At 49.7% G+C, this 13,259-nt stretch overlaps 2 protein-coding genes across 10 annotated transcripts in view; one reads left to right on the top strand and one right to left on the bottom strand.

Moving 5' to 3' along the window:
* Nucleotides 1–4,360, top strand: part of TOP3A (DNA topoisomerase III alpha) — a 19,340-nt gene extending 14,980 nt beyond the window's left edge. For all 7 annotated transcript variants that reach the window (XM_065560211.1, XM_065560208.1, XM_065560206.1 and 4 more), the window contains one exon: nt 180–4,360. In XM_065560211.1, coding sequence (XP_065416283.1) covers nt 180–355 — 176 coding nt within the window. In that variant the 3' untranslated portion in view covers nt 356–4,360. The remainder of the gene's footprint in view (nt 1–179) is intronic.
* MIEF2 (mitochondrial elongation factor 2) lies at nt 3,153–13,259 on the bottom strand. 3 transcript variants are annotated; one of them, XM_005289003.4, is made up of 4 exons: nt 13,026–13,259; nt 9,287–9,440; nt 7,116–7,296; nt 3,153–5,585 (listed from the first exon to the last, which is right to left on the bottom strand). In XM_005289003.4, the coding sequence occupies exons 2-4, from the start codon at nt 9,431–9,433 to the stop codon at nt 4,516–4,518; spliced, it is 1,398 nt and encodes a 465-aa protein (XP_005289060.2). In that variant the 5' UTR covers nt 9,434–9,440; nt 13,026–13,259; the 3' UTR covers nt 3,153–4,515. The 3 variants fall into 3 exon arrangements, with proteins under 3 accessions (XP_005289060.2, XP_065416288.1, XP_005289061.2); XM_065560216.1 differs by having other exon boundaries at nt 12,975–13,238; XM_005289004.5 differs by lacking the exon at nt 13,026–13,259 and adding an exon at nt 12,648–12,866.

Here is a 13,259-nt window from a genome sequence, read left to right as displayed (position 1 = left end):
CCAAGAACATATAAATCCAAACAAGACAGAAGCATCTTTAGTTTCTTGAACACTTTGAAGAGTGGGATTAATAAATGGACCCAAACTCCCTGGCCATGTCCCCTCATCACTCTTCCCCTATTCCTGTGGCTCACATGGTGTTAAACTGCTTAGAACCAACTTTCTCTCTCTCTCTGCAGGAGCCTTCTCTTCAAACCAATTCAGGAGCGATGGGCACTCAAGAGGGTCTGGTAGTAAAGCTAAAAGACCAAGTACTTTCTCTTCTGAGAAAGGACCTACTGCCAAGAGACAACGAACCTGTGGCATTTGCCACCAGCTTGGTCACACCAGGAAGACATGTCCTCAGGACCACTGAGGAAGGACAGTAGATGGGATGCTCTTGTAGGAAACGCTAAAAAAGCCAGAGTCCTGAACTGCTCCAGGAGTGGCTGGCTGTAGAGATGCAGTGGATTTTAAAAGCAGAATGTCTCTGGGGCTTGTGTTCAAACTACTTCCTGGAAATTGTGGCTAAAGCACATCTTCTCTTGGTGGTGACCAGCACACTCAACTATGCCTTGGAAAGTTTCATTCTGACTTATTCAGACACTAGGCTATCTTCTAAAGGAGGCTCAACTACTGCTGCCTTCCTTGGTTTATTATTATTCTGGGGGCTATTTTGTAAACACAGGCATTGTTTCCAAAACCCCTTCTCAGCTAAAGCTTTGGAGAAAAATACAGATGGTTGTTGGGAAGTGGAAGAGGACTTTCACAGAGCTGCCAACCCTGAATCTCGCCACAGCCTCCATTCTCCCAGGCCCTTCTGTCTAGGAAATAGTAGGGGGCCAAAAAGAGTAGCACTAAAGGAAGTGGAGGAAACCTTTTACCCACACTGCTGGAGCAGCTGGTGTGGGTTGTTTGCAGACCAGGGAGCAGTTAGGGATGATGCTGTCCAGGAAACCATCTGTTGATGGTCGTGAATCAGTTTTTCTGGCTTCTCACAGGGTGGGATTTGATATTTTAAGTTACTCTTCCAGGTTGGGGTTAGTCAGTCAGTCTGTTCCCCAACATGCCTGGCCCTTGCCTCAAAGGAGAATTAACAGCAGAGAAAGTAAAGCCTCACTCCCTGGCCCTGAAGAGGGAGCTCAGTGCAAGTGCTCAAACAAGAGAACCTGCACTTAGGTTGATATTGAATTTAGAACCCAGCTACTCCTTGGACACTGAGCAAGGGAACTTAATGAAGCTGCTAGTTAATGCAAATTATTTGGGGCAGATTGATGTGCCTTTTAATAAAAAGGAAAACTCTGTTTTACCTCAGCTGTGTTTTAAATTATGCCCAGGAATGGTGTCACTATCTCTCTCTCTCATTATTGCCTCTGGCCTAAATAAGTTGACTGTAGGCTCAGCTGAAAACTCTTTTCCTAAAAGCAGCTGTTTCCACCACTTCCCCCCTCAGCTGTTCACTGGAATAACATGACCACTTGCTGGGCAGTAAGTCCAGGGAGCTTTATTTAGAAGGGATCTGAAAAAGGAAAAAAGCCCAAACTTGTTCCCTGCTGGCTGCTCTTATTGTGTCTTCCAGGACTTTAGAGCTCCGCTCCGGCTCCGCTCCACTGCTCCGGGCTCCACTCCAAAGCCCAGGATTGTCATCCACAGTCTAAAGCATTAATGAAATGACATTTACAAGCAGCTGAAAGTCCAAGGGAAGGGGATTCTGAGTCAAACTATTCTGTCTCCAAACTGTTAAAAGTTGTTAAGTTTATTAGTCTGTACATGATCACCTGCAAAACAAGAGTTGACTTGATATTGCTCAGGAAAGAGGAAGAGTTCAGGCTGCCTTTATACATCACAGCAGACGAGGGCATACAAGCTTAGTTTAAAGTCCTTTGGCATTCAACATGCAGCTTGCCTGTACCTCTGAAAACTCCCCCTCCCCCCAGGTAGCTAGTGGAGCTGTTTCAAAGACAGTCTTGACTTCCCTTTCCTTAGCAGGCACTGCAAATAAAGCTCTAGAAATACACAAACAGGAATCCCTTTGTTAGTACAGAGAAGAGGCTGAAGGTTCAGCAGCCAGAGGGAAAGAAGCAAAAATGCGTGCTAGATGGGACTTTAGTCCGAGAAGCTGATCTGATCAGTTATAGGTAGTCCTGGTCACATGTTACTCCCCAGTTCCTGGGGTGAGCACATCTCAGTTCTTCCCCAGAGAGCCAGTCCCATTTTAAAATGCTCAAGGATGAGGGCATGGGAAGTATCCTTCCTCAAACTGAATTACAGCAGCTTCCCCCCCTTCAGACGACGTTGCAGTAATCCTCCTGGGATCAGGACAAAATACAAAGTAAGGGTAACAGAAATACTACGTCACATGTTCCATTTTACTTCTCTGTCCTTCACTCCTACTGGTAGGAGCAGCTGTGACCTAAAAATACATCCTGGCCCTGCTGGCTAAAATCAAAGGATTGAGAGGCTTTGTAGGGCTGGCTGAATACTGGAGCAGAACTTTAGTCAGCACTATTAGAACTACAGTGGCAGTAAACTGGCTGCAGCCTATTCAACCCACAGAAGCAAGGCCCTCCTGCTTACTGCCACACAGCTAAAACATTAGCAGCATGATCTCCTATCGGTTTCACCGCACAACACAAAGTGTGGTTTAAAAGTAGCGTCCCTATTTGGCCAGTTGAGTACTTCAATTGTCAGAGCACTGTTTTGAAACTCTAGTAGCCCGTACAGGAATTTTGTTCTCCAGGGAAACGAAGGCAGCAAGAAATGCCTTGTAGGCTTTAGCTGATCGTGAAATAGAATTAAAGGCCTGAGCCCCTCAACTCGTGAACTGCCATTTCCTGAGTGAAATCTCCCCTCAATGTGTAAGTTGTGTAGGGGCTGGAGGAAAGTGAGAGACTTGTACTATCTTTAAAGCAACGGGGAGTCATCATCTGGTAGCGAGGGCCATAAGTACCTGGATAGGCAGAGCAAATGCAGTTATCCAAACACAAGAGACCCATTCCGCAGTGAGGTTTTATTCTTGTCACTAACATTTGGAACATGGTTTAGTGCCTACAGATCAAGTAGTCTTCAGATTGAGGGAATTACAGTGCACAGAGAAATAGATTATTCTTCCTCCCCACCCCCCAAAACACAAAATACCATCTCCACAAAGAAAACTAAACACCAGTCGCTACTCACATTAAAAGGCTGCAGGTTTATTTTCCACCCATAGTGTGCAAAATAGGCGTGGTTCTTAATTCATGAGAACAGTCAGAAAACATATTTCTAGTATCTGAAATAGAGCTGGTACCAAAGTAAATCTCTCAGCAGCACTATAAAACCAACTCATTCTTAACAGGAAGACAAACATAAAATCACTTCAGCTCTTGCTAACAGAAGCCTTCTGATTAAAGCATTGTCCCCATCCTGCCCCTTTCTGGTTACCGAGAAGGGAGAGGATATCTAGATAGAAGCAACACATGCATAAAACACTTGAATCTGAAAAGCTGGAGTGGGGACTGTCAACATGATTCATTTTAAAGCAGAGGGGGACGTGGGTACAACAGCAGTAGGTCCAGCACTGTTCTACCTTGCAGCCATGCGACAGTCTTTTGTGTGTCCACAGCTGTAGGACCCATCTCTCTCCCTCAGTCACCACCACCCTTAATCCCGCCGTGGAGCCCCCGCTGAAGTGCATAAGGAGGGAGAGTTAAAACATAAAAAAAGACTCCCAAACGGGTACTGAACCCCTAGTATTAGAGCTCACATTAACAGAACGAGCAACACCGGTTAGATTTAGCTTGTCCTGTTGGGAGCTACATTAGTAACACTGAAAGTGCGTCAGGAAAAAACAGATGGGATTTGATTGGCTATGGCAATATCCTGTGGTGCATAATCAGTTTCAACTGATCCTCTCCTCAGCCCTGTCCCTTCGATGCTGCCAAAATCCTGGGTTTGCAAATTCATACCAGGTTCCAACACCACCCTCTTATAAGTTTAGAGTCTGACACTTGAAGAGTGAATTTTGTGCTCGTGAAAGGGGCTGGATTGAGAGCCCTGAAGACAAGTCCAGTTTATACACAGCCCAGGTACAGTACAAGCAGCGGCAGTGTAAGGTTCCCCACACTCACCAGTGAGGGTCTGGTCTGGAGGGACTACCTCCAGGAACAAGGGGAAGTTCAGTTTCCAGGCCCATTCAATCCTGGGCCGCCTCATGCTATCGTGCCAACCGTGACGGCAGTTTGGTAGGGACAGGACGGAGACCAAACTCACTTCAACCAGGCCTCACCACTCAATAGATGATACCCGACTTCTCGTGACTACAGCCATGGGCTGGATTGGAAGTGGCGAGACCTGGTGGTGATGGGCTCCAGATCCCATTTCCCATCCCTTTACTCAGGCACCTTGTGTCGAAAAAGTGACTACTTTGTTCACTAAGTGCAAGGATTTCACCTGGTAGCAACTAGGAAGTGAGAAGCTTTGCAATCCACTCAGCTTAGAGAAGTGGATGCAGAGACGCGCAAAAAACCTACAATCAGGAACTCCCAGGCTAGCAATTCATTTATCCGCCTGTTGCAGGAACAAGAGGTCTGGCTGAGACACAGCACTGTAGAGTGCATACCCCATCTCATCTATCTCCTCCTCCAGCAGCTCGCAGAACAAGTTAATCTGACTGTTGAAATAGCAGGGGAGGAAGCCTGTCTCCAGGTAGCCAACCAACGCTTCAAGCACGTGCTGGAACCTCGCAGCCAGGGCTTCCTCTGCCCAGTCTGATTCAGTTTCACTCAGGTGGAGAAGGACATGAGTCAGGTGGCTGCCAGTCAGTTTGCTCAAGAAGGGATGATTTTTACAGACGCCTTTTAGGATTTTGAGGCAGCACTGCCTGGCTCCAGAGTCTGCAGCATCCAGATCTTTAAGCTTGGAGACCTCGGACCTATAAAAGCTTTGTCGCCAGAGGTTTTCCACTAGTCCTTTTGGAGGCTTGGCAAGAAGAACCTTATCCCCAGCTTCTGTCACTGGGCAGAGGGTTATGTTCAGCTGGGTCTCGTAATGCGTAACCTCCAACTTCAGCTCCTCAGAAGCCATCACGGGTCGGATGAGGCACTCCAACATGCTGCCTATGGCAGGCCAGTTGACAGAGGCCACCAGCATTTTATGGAGCGCCTCATTGATCACGTTGGAGGAGAGGTACCTGCCCACTATGAACCTGTCCCAAGGGCTGCTCCCGCGAGGGAAGTACTCCAGGTCAGTCCGCCTGATCATCCAGAACTGGGGGTCTTTTACGATGGTGTCCTCCCCTGGGATGAGGCTCCAGAGCGTGGTTTCAAATACCAAGGGCAGCATGAAGCAGACATGGTCGGCAGCAACAACCTGGAGGTCATCGCAGAGGGAACCACTGAGGAACATGCTGCCGAAAGGCAGTTCTGGGCACTTGTTTTGCAGGAAGCTCTGCAGTTCAATGCAGATGTCCTTTGCCAGCTGCTTACCAAGGGCCACGTCCGATTCCGGGATGGTGACGTGGTTTCTGTAGTAAGAGAGGAGTTTCTCCTGGAATGTGAGACAAAGCAGAGTCCTGGATTCTACTTGGGGAGTCTCCAGGGAGGTGGGATGGCCATGAGTCTCGGCGGCTGGGAAGGAAATAGAGATACATTAGAGTCAGTGCTTCCAGAGGGGGCACTGCAAGTACAAAAAATAACCATCATCATCATCAGAGCTGGAGACCAAATCTGTACTCAGAACAGCAGCAGCACGAGCAGTGGCAGTGCCAGCTTCCCCCATGCAAGCCGCATCGGACCCTGACCTGGAAGGCTCCTCAAGACTTCAGCTCGATATCCAGGGTCATCCAATCCTTGGCCTCTCAGCGGAGATGGCCAGCAAAGCATCAGTGAACGCTTTCACTCGAAGATCACAACTAAGCCCTACAACCGTGCTGGGACAGGGATTACCCTCACAGGTCAGACTGGAAAGCCACAGTAGGAAAGACTTCGTGACTTGCCCTGGGTCATCAATTCAGTGCCAAAGCTGGAAATGAGACCCAGGTCTCCTGACCCAATCTGGTCCTTTAGAGACTCAGGGTACGTCTGCCTGCCATAAGAGACGTGCAGCTGGCTTGGCTCACTGGGCTCAGGCTACGTGCAGCGTAGACGCTTGGGCTCGACCTGCAGCCTGGGCTCTGGGACCCAGGGAGGGGAGGGGGGGGACAGGGACGGACGGTCTCGGAGCCCGAACCTCTACTCTGCAATTTGCTAGCCCTGTGAGCCTGGGTCAGCTGTCCTGTAGGTCTTTTATCACAGCACAGACGTCTCCTCACCGTCACAAGGAGGGTGCTCTACCCTGGTGGCTTTGATTGAGGCACCCCCACACCCCATTATAAACTGGACTAAAACCACCACACAAGCTCTTGGGGGCAGTCACTGACTGGTCTGTGTTTGTACAGCACCCAGACAAGGGGCTGTGATGGGGCTCCTCCAGGCTACACTGCTACGAGTAATCGATGGAAGCCAATGCCGACGCGGAAGCAGTGACTTGTAATCACTGCCAGACGGGCTGGCTTTGAACTGGCACCTAGATGAGAAGAGCTCCGCGTTCCAGGACCACGGTCTGCTTGATGCAGCAGAGTATCTTAATCTCTACCCTGACTACCTGGCTGATGTTCCAAGCAGTCTAGACCAGCCTCCCACAATCCAGCCAGCTTTCCCATTTCTGGATTAAAATACACCCTACCTGGTCTAGATGGCAAAGAGACTCAGGAGTGAGTGTAACCATCTCTGCCCGCTAAAGTGATGTGGAACCAGCTGTGAACTGTCTCATCAGCTACCCACTAGCCAGCCAGCCGTGTGGAACATAGTGGGCCAAATTAACACTGGTGTAACACCCCGATGCCAAGCAAGGAGCCCACGGAGACAAGCTGTGGCTAGCTGGAAAGGGCAGGCAAGGACTGGTCCCACAACAGGAGACAGGATGAGTTCCCCAGGAGCCAGAGGATGGAGGACTTCTCATATGGTCGTGTAGCATAGCGTTACGTAGGGGACAACGATCAGTACGAAAACAAGAGGTTGCCCGATGGCAGCAACACGCAGCCAACACCTGGGACAGGCGTTTTAACCCTGTCTAGAACTTGGACACTAGGAGTAAGACGACGCAGCGTAGATCCTGACCTTGGGCAGGAAGGGTCGCAGATGGGGACAGCAGAGACTCGCTGAGGTCTGCCCGGCTTTGCTTCTTTGGAGGCTTCGGCACTGCCTTGATCAAGCTCAGATCTTGCCAGCTCTCCTCAATGGACTTCTGCTCTGCCTTAGTGTCGTCCTCGTCAGGCGAGCTGGTGGCTCGGTCTATCAGCTGTGGGAGCAAATGGAAGAACAAAGGTTCACAACTGCATCACTGCTCTTACCAGCTATGATCTCCGACTGACTCACCCCAGCTCTGCTGCCAAAGCATCCATCCACCCACCCTCCCAGAAGTGGATTGCTCTGGAACAGTTGTATTTAGTTTTCATGTAAGTTTTTACTGCTCATGAAAGACACTCAGCTGCCAGCACTACAAAGAATACAGCCGACAAGCAGCACTGCAGTCCCGGCACACTGCCCCACGTCGGATGTGGAGGGAGCACGTCTAGACGTGCAGAGGGTAACATGAGGACAGGTACCATAGATTAATGGGTTCTGCAGACTGATGGGCTTGTTTCAGAGCTGCATCCACAGATCAGCTTTTCTTCCCCCTTGTGACTGTTACAAGGGATTTGCCGGGTCTTAGTCTAACTATAAGAAATTAGAATTTCCACGCCAGACGAACAGAGACTCTAGACAAATCACAGAGCGTTTCTGTCAAGGGTGAACATGGAGATACAGCACCGTCTTTCCTCTCCCTTTGATTCCTTATCCTCAAAATCAGGAGTGATTAAAAAAAGGGATTTAAAAAAAAAAAAAGATTTTCCTTATTTTAAATGAAAACGAGGATGATTTTTTAAAAATAAATCGATTTAAAACTGGCAACCTATGTTAAGGCCTAGACTTCTTGTAAGCATTTAAATTAAATACCATAAATAATATTAAGCAGTACACATTTGCTGCCAAGTTTAAAAAAAAGTCAGTTCACTGCACTGATGGAAGTCTCTGGCCTAGAACCTAGAGCCAGAGTTTAATGAAGTGCTTAAGTGCTTTTGACAGCAGTAGCCTCTTCTACAGACTCAGAGAAAATATTTTCTTTATTTCAGTTTATTCAACTAGTTCAGTTCAATGATTAGTTCATTCAAAGATAAAACACCAATTGGAGCTGAAAAACCAGGAGAGCTTCAATCTATGGGCGAAAACTAGCTGTGAGAGGACCTAAAATCTTGAAGGATGCAGTGCCCAGAAATAATCAGTTCAAGTCACTAACTATAGTTAATACTTCTTTTGTTTAATACATCAGTTCATTTTAAACGCAAAATATGTAGCCAGCACATTTAAGGTAGTTTTAGTTAATAAAAAAATTTAAATGCTGGTTTTGTGCATTTCAATTGAATTTGAATGTCAATCCAAATGGGATTTGAATTTGATCCAAATAACAAGATGAATGCATCATTCACCACTTTCTAACATAAAAAAAAATGTAAGTTATACCATATAATTGCATAAATAAATGTTTAGACACAATGTATCCTCCTGGTTAGCAAAAAAAGAACCACCAAATATACCTAAACTGTAACAGCTATCTTTAATTTCAAATCAACGTAAGAACATACAGTTACCAGTCAATGAAAACCAACCTTTCTTTAGGGAAATAACTAGAGAGTACAAATGCAAAACAATTAAAATCAGTCATTTAAATCTCTTTGATTGAAAACAATTCACCTTGTTCTTTTTTTGGTTGAGGAAACCAAAAGGTTCTTTTCCTTTTAACAGAAAGCCAAATCGCCTTCATAGGCAGAGTTCAGGGATATTTCAGTGTCCCAGGCTGGGAAGAATGATGGAGACAAGTCGCTTTCTCTCCCTTTCCCCCTATAGTAATGCTCCTCCCTCAAAAAAAAAACTCAACAGGTTTTGTGATCTTTGATCACATGGGTATCACATGTAGGGCTTCTACTGGCCCAGATCACAGACTCTACTTAGAGGAGGCCAAGGACTGTTTGGAAAGAGACGCGTACGGAAGGTCTGCTGCATTGGTGTGGCTAGGGTGGTTTTGGGAAGGATGCATTGCAAGGTCTTATTCCTGTGCAATCTGGAAGTAGCGCTCTTTTGTTAATAAGGGACAGCTACTTCAGTTCCTGAAGTCCCAATGCACAAGTCACAGCTTGACGGTGAAAAGGACATTAGTCACTAGTCATGTTCCAGAGGGAACCCAGGCTTACCCGTTTCACCACCAGAGTTGCGATGGCCAGCACAGCAGCACCCCCCAACCCAAGCACCAGCCTGGCATTGGCCAACAGGAAGTCAACAGCACCGCCCAGCCCGTTGTCGTCCTGCCTCTTCCCCCTTTTATGAACCAGGTCAGCCATGTTCAACCTGCAGAAGAGAAAGAAATACGCAAGGTGAGGAGCCCGGGCTGGGGTCCAAAGCGGCTTTGTGGAACCATTTGAGGATACTGAAAATCAGGGAAATTTTTCACACAAGAGGGTCTACTAATTTGTGGAACAGCCTCCCCAGGGAAGGGATGAATTAGGGTTGGAAGAGACCTCGGGACATCATCTAGTCCAACCCCTGCTCAAATCAGGACCAACCCCAACTAAATCATCCCAGCCAGGGCTGTGTCAAGCCGGGCCTTAAAAACCTCTAAGGAAGGAGATTCCACCACCTCCCTAGGTAACGCATTCCAGTGCTTCACCGCCCTCCTAGTGAAATAGTGTTTCCTAATATCCAACCTAGACCTCCCCTGCTGCAACTTGAGACCATTGCTCCTTGTTCTGTCATCTGCCACCACTGAGAACAGCCGAGCTCCATCCTCTTTGGAACCCCCTCCCCCCCCATCCTTTCAGGTGGTTGAAGGCGACTATTAAATCCCCCCCTCGCTCTTCTCTTCTGCAGACTAAATAAGCCCAGTTCCCTCAGCCTCTCATAAGTCATGTGCCCCAGCCCCCTGATCATTTTCACTGCCCTCTGCTGGACTCTCCAATTTGTCCACATCCTTTCTGTAGCGGGGGAGAGGGGGCAAAACTGGACACAATACTCCAGATGTGGCCTCACCAGTGCCGAATAGAGGGGAATAATCACTTCCCTTGATCTGCTGGCAATGCTCCTACTAATGCAACCCAATATGCCGTTAGCCTTCTTGGCAACAAGGGCACACTGTTGACTCCTATCCAGCTTCTCGTCCACTGTAATCCCCAGTGCAGCCAAATCTAGACTAGACAAAGCAGGGAACAGACCCAATAGATCTCTTTGGTCTTTGATAGCTTCTTCATACTCACCTTCCTGGGTCTACATAATCGCACCTCCATCTCCCCTCTAAGTTCCTCTTGCCCCCTGTCCTCGTCAGCACCTTCTTACCACTGTCAGCTCCATGCCGTCCCCCCGCCAAACCTGGAATTGCCTCCAAGTTGCTAGAACAGCCCCAATAACCAGCACTTGGTGATCAGAGGAGAAGTTCTCCATTTAACACGTTTCTGCTACAGTGAGAACATTGAGTCCTCCATAGGTTACTGAACCCAGTCCTGGAAACGTGACAGGGACGGGAGAGAGATCATTAAACAAAGATGGATGCTAACGGATGCCCTCCCCTGTTTCTCTTACACTGAGAAAGGGAATTATTTGGTGCAACAGGATTTTCAGACTCTTGTAATGGAAAATTAACTGAGACCGAGATGGGCTCAAATTCAGTTTCTAGACCAGATCTTTGCTCTGAGACGGTAATTAGAGCAGGGGGCTAGGACAGGAGTCCAGCCCACTAGTGACTCATTGCAGTACCACAATCCCAGGACCTCTGTGACTCTGTTTACCCAGAGGTATGTTGTCAAGGGCTTTTAGCGCTCCAGCCGAAGGGAAGCAGGCAATTACAGAGTATCATTATAAAGCAGTGGCCAAAGCCTAGACAAGACTACCTTAAAGATACAGTGCAGGGAGATTGTCTAAGATTGCTCAAGCCGCTCAAAGTCCATTCAAGATAAAGGCACCTCACGCTGCCCTTTACATGGAGATTCTGCTTCCTTCAGCCAGTGAACAAAACAAGGGCGTGAGCTCCTCAGGCAGCACTAGCCATCAAGCAGCTGCCTTGTCCTATTTCCACCAGGCCCTATAGCCATGCCCTTCGTTTCACGTTGCAATCCTCCCCTTGCCAAGCTGCAGGACCACAGGGGCATTCTTCTCACCCCACAGAGGAGACCACCGCACACATCCCTTCACAGGCCAAGCACGACTTCTTTCCTACTGCTGCTTCGCAGCAGAAACGGGCCGCAACCGAATGATTAGATCCTGCAACACTGGGAGTGTACAAATCTGCCTAGACCTCCCCTCCCCTTGAGTTTGAAACCCACACCGCATCTGTGTCCATTCCTCACAGGGCAGGCACAGCTCATGAGTAATGAGCCCAATATGGCTCAGTTTCACTATGGGAACAGGAGATGCAAATCAACAGTTTATCAGGGGCTAGGATCTCAGGCTATTAAGAGCTCAAAATCTAGTTCCTGTTTCAGAACACAGGCACCACAGGGCAGCCTGCCCATCGCTTGGCGTTCTGGTGCCAAGCCACTCACTTTAGTACGCACCACCCGCACGAGCAGGCAGTCACCGAACGCCAAGCGGGGCTGTGCTGGGAGCTGGTCTGTAAGTTCAAGCTCTCCGGTTTTTCCAATGAGTAATGGAATGGTTTTAAAGGGGCCCAACAGGGCAAACTCTAGATCAAGGAATCAACAAGGCTATGAACATGTAGCAGGCTCACCGAGGTAACGGTTAAAGAGTAGAACTGAGTCTATTAGTCCCTCGAACATACGGCATTTATGGAAGCGGGCAGCACGTCCCTGAATATGCTGGAGATTGTTTTCTACAGACACGAAACAACAACGTTGTCCTATGCATAAGGCCCAGAATGTCTCCCTCTCTGTTTGGAGATGATCTATCACAAGCTACACATGTCTGCACTGAAGCGTTAACATGCAATTAACTCGCACTCTCCATGCAAAACCCCAGCACCACTCCAGCAGGCAAGTACCCCCTCCCCAATCTGTCTACAGATCAAACAGGCACAGCTGTGGCTCAAATGGACACAACCATTTAAGTTGCAGAGCTAGCTACACCAGCCACCCTTCCTGCTCTAACCACTAGACTACACTTCCGCTGGGAACAGCGCAACCCACAGCAAACCCTGGTGGGTGGCTGCCCACAGCGGGACTGACAAGTGCAGAAGGTTTAAGACACCAGAGCAGGGGTCTCCAGGCGGGGCACGCCACCTCTGCTAGCTCACAGCCCCAGAGCCACTTGAGCATGGCCGCTGTCACTCTGCTTGGCTGCCATTTTCAGCCAGACCAGCTCCCCATTCACACCCTGGGGTGCAGAGACCTACACAGGGGAGGGGTGAAAGGGTCACACCGCATTCCCCGGCCCCACTACACAGCAGGAGGCAGAGTCACCCCCACAACACCCACCCTGTAAGGCCCGATTCGGGTTAGCCCCACAGCTGTGGGCTCCTGTGGGGGGAGAGCGGGCAGCGTGGCAAGAAGCCAAAGTTGCCCCAGTCGGAGAGCGCTGGCGCAGCGGCAAAGCCAGGCTGGAAATGCTCACCCAGGGGGATCGGCCCGGCCTGAGAGCCAACGGGGCTCAACACCAGGTCCCAGGCGGGCCCGGATGCATGCTACAGAAACACAGCCCGGGCGGACGGGAAGCAGGAAAGCGCCCCCCTCTCCCCTGCGGTAACCGGACGCACCCGGTCCCCTACATCGGCCCGACCTACGCAGCTGCAGAGCAGGGACTCTGCTCCCGCCCCCACGTACCCCCCCTTGCTGTGTAAACCAACGGGTAGCGCGCACACAGCGGTCTAGATCACGCCCCCCACCCGCGCGTCTCCTCCCCAGGTCCAGATCACGGGGCCCCCGCTCTAGATCCACACACCCCACAGGCCTCCTTGAGCCCGGCCCCCGGGCGAGGCGCGACCGCGCTCACCTTGCGCAGCGAGCCCCGCTAGGTCAGGGCATGTTGAGGCGGATTCCGGCAGGGCCCGGGCCCCGGGGCTGGAACACGCCTCGGCCGGTTCTTCTGCAGCCGCCCCGCAGCGAACGTTGGCGACCGTGAGATTCTGTCGGGCCGCGGCGGCCAATGGGAGCGCCCGCCCGTTGTCTCAGCGTTCCGAAATGGAACGACCGGTTGGGTTGCCAATCGCACCCCGCCCCTGCTGCC

The sequence above is a fragment of the Chrysemys picta genome, chromosome 10 (genome assembly GCF_011386835.1).
Source record: "Chrysemys picta bellii isolate R12L10 chromosome 10, ASM1138683v2, whole genome shotgun sequence".
NCBI lineage: Eukaryota > Metazoa > Chordata > Testudines > Emydidae > Chrysemys > Chrysemys picta.
This window is presented reverse-complemented; position numbering and strand designations above follow the sequence as displayed.